Genomic DNA, 13,687 nt, shown 5'->3' on the forward strand with positions numbered 1-13,687 from the left:
AGACTGCACTGTGATGAACTTGATATATTTTAAAAGTTCTAATAGGATGATTATGTGGACCGTTTTGCTTTCTCATTGACTTTCCAAACTGGGTGCTTTGAATGAGTCATCAAGTATGTGCATGAAGAAGAGGTGGCTGGCAGTAGCCCTGAATTTCCAGAAGGTGTTTACAGAGATCAAGGATAATGAGGAATGACCAATGCCAACAAGTGAACATCAGATAAAACTGGAAAGTGGTAAATTCAAAGGAAAAAAAACGTGCCTCTTAGCAATACAGAGTTTGGCTGTGGGAGTTCCTGTGTGGGATACCATCGCTGCTGAATATTGAGTGCAAAAAGTAACTGGAAATGTTAATGGCAAAAATATTGGTAAGGGGTTAGAAAGTATAGGAACACAGCCTCTTTGACTGAAAAAATCCCTGAGTTATTTCTGGATGCCGGGAAGGTATTCAAGGGAAACCGCTGATACGAACAAAGCAAATGTGTTCTTCCTTGGGCAGCTTCTGTTGGCCAGTGCCAGAGAAGGCACTCTGGGCTAGGTTGACCCTGCTGGTTGAGAATCAGAAGTCCATGTCATATTTCGCATGTAGGCTGAGAGAGCTGGGCCTGTGCAGCCTGGAGAGAAGTCCAAGAGGGGATCTTACCTGATACGTACAAATATCCAAAGGGCAAGTATAAAGACATGGGGCTGGGCTCTTCCCAGTGGAGCCCAGCGACAGGACGAGGGGCAGTGGGCACAAACCACAGCACAGGCAGTTCCAGCTGAACGGGAGGAAGGAGTTCTTCACCCTGAGGGTGGCAGAGCCCTGGGACAGGCTGCCCAGAGAGGGTCTGGGGGCTCCTGCTCTGGAGACGTTCCCAGCCCACCTGGCCGTGACTGTGCAACCTGCTGTAGGTGACCCTGCTGTACCAGGGGGCTGTACTGGGTGGTCTCCAGAGGTCCCTCCCAACCCTGACCGTTCTGTGATTCTGTATGTAAATCTTCTCAAACTATCCTTTACTGGGACAAATATAGGGGGCTTTTTGGTCACCGCTGGAGTCTGAGCTTGACTCTGGAGATCCCTTACAGTCTTACCTCATATATTCTTGCAAGACATTAATCGGTAGCTACTGTTTTCCATAATGCTGGTATGTAGTTGCGCTCATGAGGGCCAAGTTTCTTGTTCCTTCAAGAAAAACAGTTCTTGAAATGTGAGTCTAAGCAGCTCAACACTTGAACATCTAGCAAGAACTTGGTATTTCTTTCCCATTTTATGAGGTAATTCTGATCAAACAGTGCATGTTTTCTTTCATGTTTTGTTGTTTGTACCAAGATGAATGGTTTTTACAAAAAGTTCAAGTTGGTATAAACTGCAGCCAGCTAGTTCTTATAAAGTGATTTGAATTGTTTGATGTAGAGCATATACACTTTAATCATTTACCCATCCTTTTTCATACTTTCCTTACTAATTATTTCTTTAAAATACTTAGGTGACTGTAAGAAACTGTATTGAGTATTTTTGCAAAATTTGGTGGGACACCAAATTCGCTTTTCATGAAGGGAGCAAAAAATCTCTTAATTCTGTGAACAAGAGGTTGACTTGCTTTGTTTCTTTATGGTTCCAAATTTTATGGAATAGGTAATAGTAGTGTTGTGAATACGTAGTATTAGTGAGCCATGATACAAAATTTGCATGTAAACATCCTGATTGTCACTTTAGTATGTCTTGCTTCTCAACACTGAAAAATCTATAACCTAGAAAAAGTCAAGTAACATGTTGATAGACAGGTTGAACTTGAAACTGAGCAGTGTGGTTTTTGAAGTTTGCATCTTTGCTTTGCGCTGGGACTGAATCACAAGCATGCCCCCAAAAGGACTTGTGTGGCAGGATCTCTTTCAGTTTTTTGTTCCCCCCACCCTTACTGAGGTACAGCTCTGAGCAGGTGCTAGCCTGATGGCAAAGGCACTAAATTGTGCTGTGGTATTTTCCCAAGTTCAAATCTGATAGTAATCAGAGCAAAGTTTTTTTTCCCCAAATATACCTAATCCAAAATGTAGAGCATGTCAATATGTCACCAACTGAGCAGATCATTTTACAGACAGCCTGGGTAGTATAATAGCTGCTTGCCACCAAACAGGGGAGCTTTACTCTTCCCTCCCCTGCTCATGGCTATACAGTCTTGTGTTTCCCATGCATTCTCCGGATACCTACTGTTGAACCAGTTTAACTTGATAATCCAGGGGAAAAAAAATCTTGAGGTATATTTTACCCATTTTATTGGGGAATTGAATCAGGTGATATTGAATGGCAGAGCCTACATAGATGAATGGTGGGGAGGGGATGTTACCTTGCCTGTGCATGGTTGTTCGCTAAAGAGAGCGTATAGATGGAGCAGGAGAGGATGAAGTGCACTGGTCATGTGCCCATGTGGTTTTGGAGAATGGAGGAATGGGGTGACAAAGGTTGCTGCCATTCTGCAGCAGCAATGTTGTTGAAGCTTTTTTTTCTTCTGCTGTGTTCTGGATGGAACATGCTTTAGTACTTGCAGACTATCTTGAGATTCACCGGTCTATCTCAAACCTTCTTTCTCTTTGCCACTATTTCTTTCCACTCTGATTCTCTGCTTGTATGTAATTTTGTGAAACATGAAGAAAGAGAACGTAGTAAGTTCAGGGTTTATGGTTTCTCTCAGCGCTCTAAATTCTGGAAGCTACAGTGGCCCCTAGCATTCGGAATAAGCACTTGCAGGAAAAAAAAGGTACAGCCTCGATCTACATGCTCAATTGAAACACAGTCTCTGAAGCATAGCTACCAGACATTAAGCAACATGTGCTTAGCATGCCAAAATTAAATCTTTCCCTCAAATACCTAAACACTCCAGCAAGCTGTAGAGTCAGCAGACTTTGAAAGTTTTTCTCCTTGCTATTGTATCTTTAAAATACGTGAACATCATGCTTTCTTAATTCAACTGTATAAAAGTTAGCCTGGGGCAGACAATTGACATAGAAAACTTCAGCCTGCATGGTTAATTCTTGCATTTGAAGTATCCAGTGAGTTTTTCCCCCCTTAAACATAGGAAAATTAGATAAATAACAGAATTTATGAATAAGCAACAATATTATAATTGAAAAGCAAGTATATAACAATCTTATCTTCTCTTGATAAAAGACTGTGTTGTTTCTGATGTTATTCTTTATAACGTGGATAGTATTACGTTCCTTTATATTCTTCAAGTCTTGTCAAGTGCTTTAAATATTAAAACTGTTGTAAGCCTGGTTTATCAACTCTAGAATACCGGGAATTGTGAAGCAGCTGCTAATAAGAACTTGTTAGAAGACCTTATCTTTATGGAAAATGTCATGGAAGTTTACAAATTGGAGATACAAAGTTGGTATATATAATGTCGTTAAATGCACCTGTACTGTCCTTTATATTTAACATCAAATGCAGTTTTGCTTTGGTTAACCGGAAATATCCTGGTGTTGGTAAGTCTGGGCTCTGCAGTGCATGGTGTTATGGTCAGATTTAAATCTGGTATAGATTTAGAAACAACAGCTATGAACTTGCAAGGTGTTAATGAAAACTATTCCAGTTTGCTCACCCTATTCAGAAAATGGTGGCGTGTCATCCTGTCCTATCCCCATGTCATGCCCCCCTCCCCCCGCCGCCATGTTCATGTATTTTCTTTGACAGTGATGCTTTTAACATTTGTGGAGGTACTTTGTGTCAGGATCATGGGAGGAGTAAAAAATATAAAATCTTTAAAGAGGAAAATGCTTGGTTGGAAACAGGGTGGTGTGATTTAAATTTTCTGTGTTTCCAACTTTTTTACCCCTTCTTATGTGGAAAAACTTTAACTGTATTTTTTTTTTTTTATTACAGAAGTTGTCCGTTACAAAGGAAGAAAGAAAAGTAAGCTTGTACTTCGAATTGGTTTTTGAATATCTTTCTAATACAGTGGTGTTCCAGAAGATGATAAAGAAATGATAGCAGCTCCAGAAATACCAACTGATTTTACTCTCCTTCAGTAAGTGTTTTAAGAATTTGTAGTTTCATTTTTAAGTGTACTGGCTTTTACTAGTGTTGATGCATATGGTTGGTTTTATCTTGGAAACAAAATGAGGGAATAGAGTTCTAGATTTTTTTCTATTGAGCTGTTGATAAAGCATAGTTTGAATTTTTTCTTGAGTATTCAGCCTTACTTCAGAAGTGCTTTATTATTTTAAATTGGCTTTTAAACTTCGCTAGTAGGAAGCTGTTGTGACAGACACTTTATGTGATGTACTTCTCAGGATTCTGTCTTTCAAAATGAAATGTTTGAAGAAGAAACTCTTTGATTAGGAATACCAAAAGTTTCCTTTATTAAGGCTTCTTTATAGAAAGAGAGGAAGTAGTTGAGGAGTTTGCCCTTAATAACTGGAGCAGGTTGCCTAACATTTAAAATACCCAATGCCAAATCTTCAGCTAAAACTGAAGTCTTAGCTTTCCTCAGGCATCAGTTCCTTGATGCTGTTGACCTAATTTTATTGGGTGTCTCGTCTCCCTACAGTTTTAAGAAACAGACATTGGCATTTCCAAGATTTAAAATCGGGTATAGACTGCATTTTGGACAGAGGAGTAAAGTGATAATGATCACTTAAGCAGACCAAGAGAGCCCATTTCCACACCTTTTAACTGTCAAGAAATTGGCAGCCTGTTGAAATGGATTAAATTGGTATAAAATCTAAAAAGATACAAAGAAATGGTTTTGTATCAGTGAGGTTGTTTGTGTGGGGTTTTTTATTCCTTTTAAGGAGAAATAAAGGTAAATTGAAAGATGGTTTAATGTGAAATACTGTTTTTATGGCTGTTTATAATGTTTTTTTACTCTGTTGGTATGGTTCATTGCTTAGTGAAATGTTTGGAATTTGGGTTCTGTTCTTTCCTGTGAAAAGAACAACACCTAGGAAGTGTTGAAGGAATGTCTCACCTTTTTCTTTCTCTGTGCACTCCCCTCCACCCCCCCACAGCCCAAGGTTGGAGATTTCTTCAGTCTGTATTAGAGTACATCGTCAACAAAATTAGAATTAGCAAAATACATGTTACAAGGCAGAAAGCCCCTTTCAGACACTTGCAATAGATAGAGATTTTAAGTTTCTGGATTGTTTTAGAATGTTACAAATACATGGGAATGGGTTTCCTGTGCCCCCGGTCATCTTTATGATTGCATTGTTAAACAATTCAGCAAGTGTGTATCCAAAATTTTTGGTAGCACCTGGAATTCATCGTACTGCATGTATGTGTTTAAAACAAGATCTAGTAGCATCATTTAAATTGTATTCTACAGGAAATGTAGAAATACAGAACCGTTCCAGTGATTTCACACCCACCCACACCCCATCAATGCTGGCAATAAAGGATTTGTGTATTGATGCAGCATATTGTAGCAATGTAGGAAATGAAACAAATGAGAAAGTTTGTATATTGTTTTAACATCTTTTTATCTTATAAGCCTAAACAACCACAGATTATCTTTGAGGGAGAAACCTCACCTAAACTTTTTTTTCCACACCTTTCAACAGAAGTGCATACCTCTTAACTGCTTACTTAGTTTCTGCTAGCATGAAGAGATCTGCTGAGACACTTTGGTTGTGAAGGAAGGTGGTGGTTTCTTTTTTTTTTTTTTAAACCTGTTGAGTTTCTCCCCCTATTTTTTTTTTTTAAGTATTTGTGGCAGCTACTTGTAGTACTCTTTGCTTTTTTTGAGCTGGTGTAGTGTTTGTCACCTGCCACAACCAAGGTTCTCAACTGGTTGCTATTTTCTGCCTACTTTTAAATCTTTTAACCTTTTTAACAGGTTAAAACTTTTAACCTGTACAGCTGTCTTTGCCAGGTAAATTGTTTGGATGAAGCATGCAGGGCAGGGTGTGAGTGTGAGGATGTGCTCTGATTTGTTCCTCAACAACAGTAGACTTAAACAGAAGAAGAAGCAGGTTCACTGTTAGAGTTGACTTACTGGAGCGAGAGCATAATGTGACTTTATGTAGTGTCTTTAAGAACGTTTCTGACAGAATGTGTAAATAGTTTGTCTTTTTATCTTTGCAGGGAGTCTGAAACACACTTCTCTTCTGATACAGACTTTGAGGATATTGAAGGAAAAAACCAAAAACAAGGCAAAGGAAAAGTATGTTCCATTTATAGGGATACTGAAACACTTTTACTGTTATGAGCTGAAGCGTTCATCGCTTGCTTTGAAGCTGAATGAGCTAGGAATATTTTCTGAAAATGCGAGTGTTCTGCCAAGAGGGTTCATGTTTGTATTTGCATTGAAAGGCTTCATCTTGAGTATTTGCATGGTGTTTCCTTAGTGCTGTGAAGGCATAAGGGAGGTGGGGGAGAAAAAGATTGAGCTTTGATTTGATTAGTCTCTGTATGTGTTCCATCCTGTACTTCAATTTGGTGCTAATACGGTTCTCTTTTGGTTGGTGTCATCAATTCTGGCTCTCTCTTAATTTGAAAAGTGAACAGAAGCCAGTAATTTAATTCAGAGTGGTTGGGGTTTTTTTTCTAGATTGCAGACAGGAGGTTACACTACCCGAGTGGGGAGGTCTAAACCCAGTTAGTAGCCCTTCTGTCCCCTCATGGAACATGTGTTCTCCCTCCCTGGGTGGCTTCTGCCCTCCCAGTGTCTTGGCACCCTTCACATGTGGCTTCTTCGATACTGTGGCACACACAGGCACGCTGGCTGGCCTGTGCCGGGGCTGCCGAGCACCCCGTGTACCTGTACCAGTATACAGTGCCTAGTGATTAAGAAGTGGTGATAACTAATTTAGTACAACAGTCAATTAATTTGTTTAGGTTTTTTTCTTTCTTCTTTATGTAAGTCACGTTTGATTTGGGGAATCAAAGAAACCTGTCTGCTTTTCTTCACCCCTACTTGCCAGTGTGCTCATATTAAAAAAAAGGTTAATGAATTGCAGAGGAGACTTGGTGATTTGTGTTAAGGGAATTGCCATAGCTGTTTTAAATAAAATATGTGTAATCTGTTCTACAATTTAAACAAGAGAAAAATCTTTGTGACATACACTATCAGTAATGGCATTTTCAGTTGCTAGAAGATTTTAAATGAGGGAGGGAGGAAGTGGAACCTGTAGAATTCTCACTGGTCATTGTATCAGTCAAGATCACCTTTTATTCTCAATTTTGGATTTTAAATCTGGTTCCTGAGAACAAAAGGCCTCATGTATATGTGTGAATAGTGATTCAAGTGTTTTTAATTACTACATAATACCCAATTAAAACTTATTGTGTGTGTGATTGCAGACCTGTAAAAAAGGAAAAAAAGGACCAGCAGAGAAGGGGAAAAGTGGAAACGGAGGAGGGAAACCTGGTGGTCCGAATCGGATGAATGGACATCACCAACAGAATGGTGTGGAAAACATGATGCTGTTTGAGGTAGTTAAAATGGGCAAGAGTGCTATGCAGGTAAGGCTTGGGATATCTCTATGACTTGGATGAATATACACGTTAAATATAACAATATTATCCTGTTCGTACAATTTAAGAAAATGAAGCCTAAAGTAATTTTTTTCTTCAATTCATAGGTTTTTTTTTTAGTTGCAGATTAAGATTAGAAAAAGTGATTTTTGCATTGTTAAGGTTTAATTGTGAACAAACTTGAGTTTTCATTTCTAAATATTAGATGTGAATAATCACACATATAATGAAGAAATTGAAACAAATTCAAAGTGAATTTTCAGGATTCTGAATGAAGAAAGGTTATTTTAGATTATGGGACTTTAAAGTCCTTTTTGTGGGGGTGTAACTAAATATAAATGTGGCTTATGCTTATAGTTGTCATATAACTTAACAAGAAATCTGCAGTTTGTAGATACTCCCAGAGCTTAGATTATCTGAGAAGAGATAATTGCTTCTCTTCTCTCATCCAAAGTAAAATTGCTAGCTACAACTTAAGGGCTACTCTAATGAAGCTGACTTGGCTAATGTATATTATAACATGCTTATTTGGGTGGAATTTGGGACAGGAAATCTTAACCTGTTAGTAGTGTCTGCTTTAGGCACTGTCTCCACTGCATTTACTAATAGGACTGAAGTCTGTCTATTAAGAAATGTTGCACTTTTAAAAAAATTCAGTTAAATCAGTAAATCATTTGCTTGACTATGTGAATCTTCCAGTGGAGAGAGGGTTAAAGTGTAAGCCTGTCAGCCATGAAGCCTTCCTGCTGACTCACTCATGTGACTCCTCAGCAGCCTGGAAGAAGGACTATCTTTGGGATTGGAAATCTAGAGTTTCCAGCTTCTGTGATCCATGTGCGGGAAGAAGCTGGGTCTATGTGGAGTCCTCTCAAGATTTGCAGGCACCTGCATTAGAGCTGGGAACCTTGAAGCCTGAATTACTTGGGAGAAATTTAGTTGAGGCTTGTAAAAAAAACCAGATTCCTTTGAATTTGTGTGGAGAAATTGTGATAGTTCTGTCATTTGTTTTGTTCTGCCGTGTTTCAGAGCGGGTGGAAAAACTGTACTTTTCTAACTGTTACTGTGTGCGCTGCATTTTCAGCTAATTATCGGCAGTTGTATGTTCTTGACATCTGAACTGTTTAAAATGGTACACAGTAAAAATCTTTTGCTTTCCAGGAGCAAAATGGGCCTTTGCCAGGCCTGGTTACTCTGTTGAATTTCAGGAATTGGTAACATGGGTAATAGAGTGAATCTTAGTCGAAATTTTTATAAAATTAAGGAAGGAAAAAATCTCAAAGTGTTTCCGAAGTCAGGTCCACTTCAGCACTTAGTTTCAAGAAGTTTTTCTCTGTGGCCCTCAGCGCTTGCTCACCTGATAAGATTTTGATAATAATTTTTACTCAATTTTATTTTAAATGGGGTTCCATACCTTCTTCTGAGTTAGTGTCTATTCTCTGACAAAAACAGATGGTTCGTCCACTGAGACAAAATGTTTTGAGAAACTATTTTGCTGGATGTTCTTTAAAATAAATTCTGAAAGCAAGGCTGCCTAACTGAAATATTTGTCCTGTTCCTAGCATTACCCTGGTCTTGCGCAGTGACCTCTGTAAGCCTAATTTAAGATGTTTCCTAGATTATTTCCCTCTTCCCCACAGGTCAATCGAATCAGTACTGGTTTGTGGGTTTTGCTCCTACTGCGAAGTGTATGCCAGTTTGAATTTTTCCACTCTTTTTGCCTTGCTGAGGGATCTTGTGTGTCATACTATAAACAGTCTTAAATTCAGGGAAGAGGGAAGTAGCTGTATCTCTGTTCAGGACTCTTTCTGCGTGGCAGTATGTTTTATTTGTCCTCACAGCATTATTGCCTGTGAGAGTAAGCACTGAGGGTACAGATAGGAAGCATTGGAGACATGTAGTCAGTCCCGTTGTCTTCTGGAAGTTCTGAACTATTCCATCAGCTCTCTTTATTTAGAATTTATTAGAATGACTCTAGATTTTAAGGCAGGGTATGAACATACTAAAAACCTCTAAGCTGAGAACTTGATACTAAAGTGAGTCTCTTGTGTCTTTATTAATAAATTAATTAGATGATGTATGTTTTTATGACTTCTGCAGTAGACAATTTGTACCATACACATGGATGGTTTAAACATAATAGCGTTTATATTCCCTTTCTCAAAATCATTATTGGAGGTTTCCTATTAATTTGCTTCCCTTTAAGGTTTTCCAGTAAAATGACTTTGTTCCTATGTGGTTTAGTGAATACAGAATAATTAATGTCCATACAACGTAAGGTGGTGCTGTTCATGCTCTTAGGGGTAATGTGTTTAGAGCACAGATTGTCAAAGGGTTGAATTTTTGAAGAGTATAGGGAGTTACAGCTGTTGGAACTGAACACCTGAGTAGTATCTTTAGAGTAGTGTCACTGGGTGGGCAGAGAGAAAACCTGCTTCTCTAAAATACAGCAGTTACCTTTGCATTCTTCATCAAAAAAGTTACCGCAGGACTATATGGTATTCTTGTACTTTATGTTTAGGTGTCAGTTTCTTACTTGGATATCTTTATAGAGTAAAAGGAGTTCTTGAAAACTGGTCTATGGCAGTAAAGGATCATTCAAACATTTTGTTCTGTATTAATTGAAAAAACCACAGAGTTCAATTTATTTGTGGAAGGAACAAGAATCACTTACTGGAAACCAGTTAAATAACAATGGCTGTCTTCAATTATGAAAAATAAAGTGCCTTTATATTTGTTTCTTTTCAGTCTGTAGTGGATGACTGGATAGAGTCATACAAACATGACAGAGATATAGCACTTCTTGATCTCATTAACTTCTTTATTCAGTGTTCAGGCTGCAAAGGTAAGATACTGAAATGTTTAATGATCCGTTTAAGTGGTATTGTAGCATGATTTTCATTCTTTGCCTTTTATTGTTACCTGTCCTGTAGGACTGCTCCATCCTTGCAGCTAGTTTACATTATTAGGTTCTTGTAGTTAAGCTAGTATTTCTGAAGGTGGGAGCAGGAGGATTAGAAATACTGTACTATATTTTAAAATGTAGAGTAAGCCTTTTGTATTCACACCAGAGAGAATGCAGTACTGGCACTTAGCACTTAACCTTCTCTGCTTTTCCTGTTATTGCAGGAAACCATCTCTCTCTCTTAAACATTGGTAGTTTAGCTTGTTCAGTCTTGGAATTCCAGTTTGGATTAATCAACTGCTTATCACTGAGTGTTTTAAGGTTGTTTCATAGGCTTTTTAAAGGTGCTTGATTTGAAGGATACTATGGACAGCTTCATGGTAGTCTTGTCTACAGTAAGATTCTATTTCTGTATTTTTTCTTCTTTATTTTCTGGTTTTCTTTTCTCATTTCCATGTCCTTCATTCCTTTCCCCCTCACCTCCTTTTGAAGAGGAGAAGGTAACTGACCCTGCAGTATCACTGCACTTGATAGAGCAGGACTGGATGTAATTTGTTCTTCTCAAGTGTTCTCTGTCCTGATAAACTTTTAATGTGCACAAATCTCCAGAAAGCTAACAGCATTCCTCAGAGGTTATCCATGCTTTCAAGAACAGTGACCTTTTGATTATTGTTACCAGATAAAACTCCAGAATCTTTTAATGCTTTCTGAGATGATCCTTGTCATGAATTTTGCAGTATAGTTGCAGTAAACTTTAGATATATTTTATGTAACAATTTACACTAACAATTTTAAGCTGAGACAAATAGAAATTGTGTGAAATCACTGTGTTTATTGCAGCACAGAAGATAATAAGTAGCAACAGAACTGTTCAAGATTGTCTTATACCATTTAGAATCCTTGAGTCCTGAAAGGTCACTTCAGATTAGTGTAGGCTCTCAGCTGATGAAGAAGTCTGGCACAAGTATCTTTGACTTCTGAATAGGAGCAAATGAGTAAATTCTAGATGAGTGTGTACATGCAGACAAACGCACTTAAAAAAGAATGAAAATAACACCTATGTGTATATATTAGAAAAAGGATTGGTGCCAGGTGCTTGTTATACATGGATGCTAAAATAAAAAATTACACATGTTTAACACTTGTTAAAAACTGTATGTATAATCTGTAGGTTAGCTGAAAATTGATCATTCTTACATTGTAGCAGGAGGCATGTCATCTGCTATCTACCTCTTTCATATTAAAAGTACTAATAATCTAATATCTAAATTGTAGGAGTTGTTACAGCAGAGATGTTCCGACACATGCAGAATTCTGAAATAATCCGAAAAATGACTGAGGAATTTGATGAGGTAATTTCATGAAGTGCTGGTAATGTATTGATGCTATTTTTTTATTTTACCTATCCTAATCTTACTGGATCACTTTGCTACAAGTCAGCTGCAGAAATGACAGGAATTTTCTGAATGAAAATCTTGAACCCCCCTATTTCACTAACTTGTGAGACTTAGGAAGTAAAGCTCTACATGTATGTAACTTGTTTTATGAATGGTTTAAGAAATCAGTATCAACTTTCAGTTTTTGAATAATGGGAACCCCTTTTGTGGGGCTGTGTGGGATGCCTCTTTATTCCTGCTCTGTGTGTAAGGCCTTTATGTCATCTTCAACTTACAAAATGGTTGCTAAATGTATTTCTGTGCATTCATTAATATACATATTTTGGAGATTTGAATTTGATTATTCTCCAGTTGAGGAGTAATGGTTTGCCTTTCAGGGGAATTATAACTTTTTTTTTCCTTTACATTGACACTTTCTGTTGCACTGAGTGTTGGGGTAAATGAGAGGCATTGGGTTTTTGGATGTTTTTTGTGTTTCGGGTTTGTGGCGAGGGTTTTGTTGGGTGGTGGTGGTGGTCTTTGTGTGTGTGGGTTTAGTTCCGAGTGGTATTTCTTATACGCTGTGTTCCAAAGAATGTAAAGGTAGTGTTAAAACCTCCTTCCCAAATTTGCCTAATACAGAAATAATTTACTTCCCTCCTCCCCAATTAAAATCCAAAAAATGTTGGTAACTTTTAACAGGAGAGAATGTAATATGTGTTTATTTAAGAAGATTTTAGTATCCCTTAGAACTATCTCAGTGTATAATAGATTTGATTACTCTAAGGTAATGTAGTATGAAATTTATTAAGCTTCAGCTGGGACTGTTGGTTCAGGTTTTTTTTATCACTATGTTATGCTCACTCTTTCTTGTTAATGAGCAACTCCTAGATTTCTAATCCTTTTTCATGGATGCTTTCTTCATTTTCAATCTGTAATGTTGTTTAGCATCTTAAATAAGCTTATCACAGAAGCACTGATACAAATGATTGAGTTGCCCCTGCCCATTGTTCTATCATTATTTGTAAAGGTTTCCAAATGAGGAGAGGAACACATGTGTTATCTTCTAGGTGTTATAGTAGGTCATTTTATGACTTCAGGAATTTTCAGCCTGGTATGTAAGCATCTCCCCCTAAACTTATATTATTGTTCTGAACTGAGTGTTCTTAAGCATGTCAACTCTTCTTGTGATGGTTGTTTTATTCTAGTGTAATCTGAAGCAGATTTGTAAGGGGTATGATTTAAAAAAAAATAATTTTGGGGGAGTAGGACAGAAAGGAGAAATTAGTAGTTTTTTCAGTATATCTGATTATGTGCATTGCTTATGGTAGGACTCATAGAATGTTGTCTCTGTATATAACAAGTCCAGGCTGCTAAGTAGATGCGTAGTTGTGGAATCATAATCTTCTGATGTGTCATTTTTAATGCATTGGAGATTTTGGCTTTGAAGTTATACCCATCTCTTTTTAATCTTTATTTAATAAAATAACTTTTAAGATGTTTGAAAGAGTTTCCTGTTTCCCTTTTTATTAATAGGATAGTGGAGATTACCCGCTAACTATGGCTGGTCCCCAGTGGAAGAAGTTCAAATCCAGTTTTTGTGAGTTCATTGGAGTACTCGTCCGACAATGTCAATATAGCATCATATATGATGAATATATGATGGATACTGTCATTTCACTGCTTACGGGGCTGTCAGACTCACAAGTCAGAGCATTTCGGCACACTAGCACACTGGCAGGTCAGTGAATTATATTTATCTGTGTACTGCTTCCATTTTATGTTGTGTTGCACATGAAAGAATTGTTCTGGTTGAACTTGATATTCAACATTCAGCTTGCGTTTTGTTGTCTGATACTGTTTTTGTCTAATGCAGCTTGTTTTGGTACAGCTTTCTTATCATGTCTTTATTGCTTTTACTGAGAAACACAACGATATTTTAGAGCATTCTTT

General features: G+C 37.7%; 1 protein-coding gene across 5 annotated transcripts in view; it reads left to right on the top strand.

Annotated features, from left to right (window-relative positions):
- Nucleotides 1-13,687, top strand: part of STAG2 (STAG2 cohesin complex component) — an 82,129-nt gene that overhangs the window by 35,267 nt on the left and 33,175 nt on the right. For all 5 annotated transcript variants that reach the window (XM_080365647.1, XM_080365648.1, XM_080365650.1 and 2 more), the window contains exons 2-7: nucleotides 3,863-4,007; nucleotides 6,065-6,143; nucleotides 7,283-7,444; nucleotides 10,202-10,298; nucleotides 11,634-11,710; nucleotides 13,271-13,475. In XM_080365647.1, the coding sequence (XP_080221773.1) occupies nucleotides 3,964-4,007; nucleotides 6,065-6,143; nucleotides 7,283-7,444; nucleotides 10,202-10,298; nucleotides 11,634-11,710; nucleotides 13,271-13,475 (664 nt within the window). In that variant the 5' untranslated portion in view covers nucleotides 3,863-3,963. The remainder of the gene's footprint in view (nucleotides 1-3,862; nucleotides 4,008-6,064; nucleotides 6,144-7,282; nucleotides 7,445-10,201; nucleotides 10,299-11,633; nucleotides 11,711-13,270; nucleotides 13,476-13,687) is intronic.

Source organism: Falco punctatus (assembly GCF_963210335.1).
Source record: "Falco punctatus genome assembly, chromosome: 15".
Taxonomy (NCBI): domain Eukaryota; kingdom Metazoa; phylum Chordata; class Aves; order Falconiformes; family Falconidae; genus Falco; species Falco punctatus.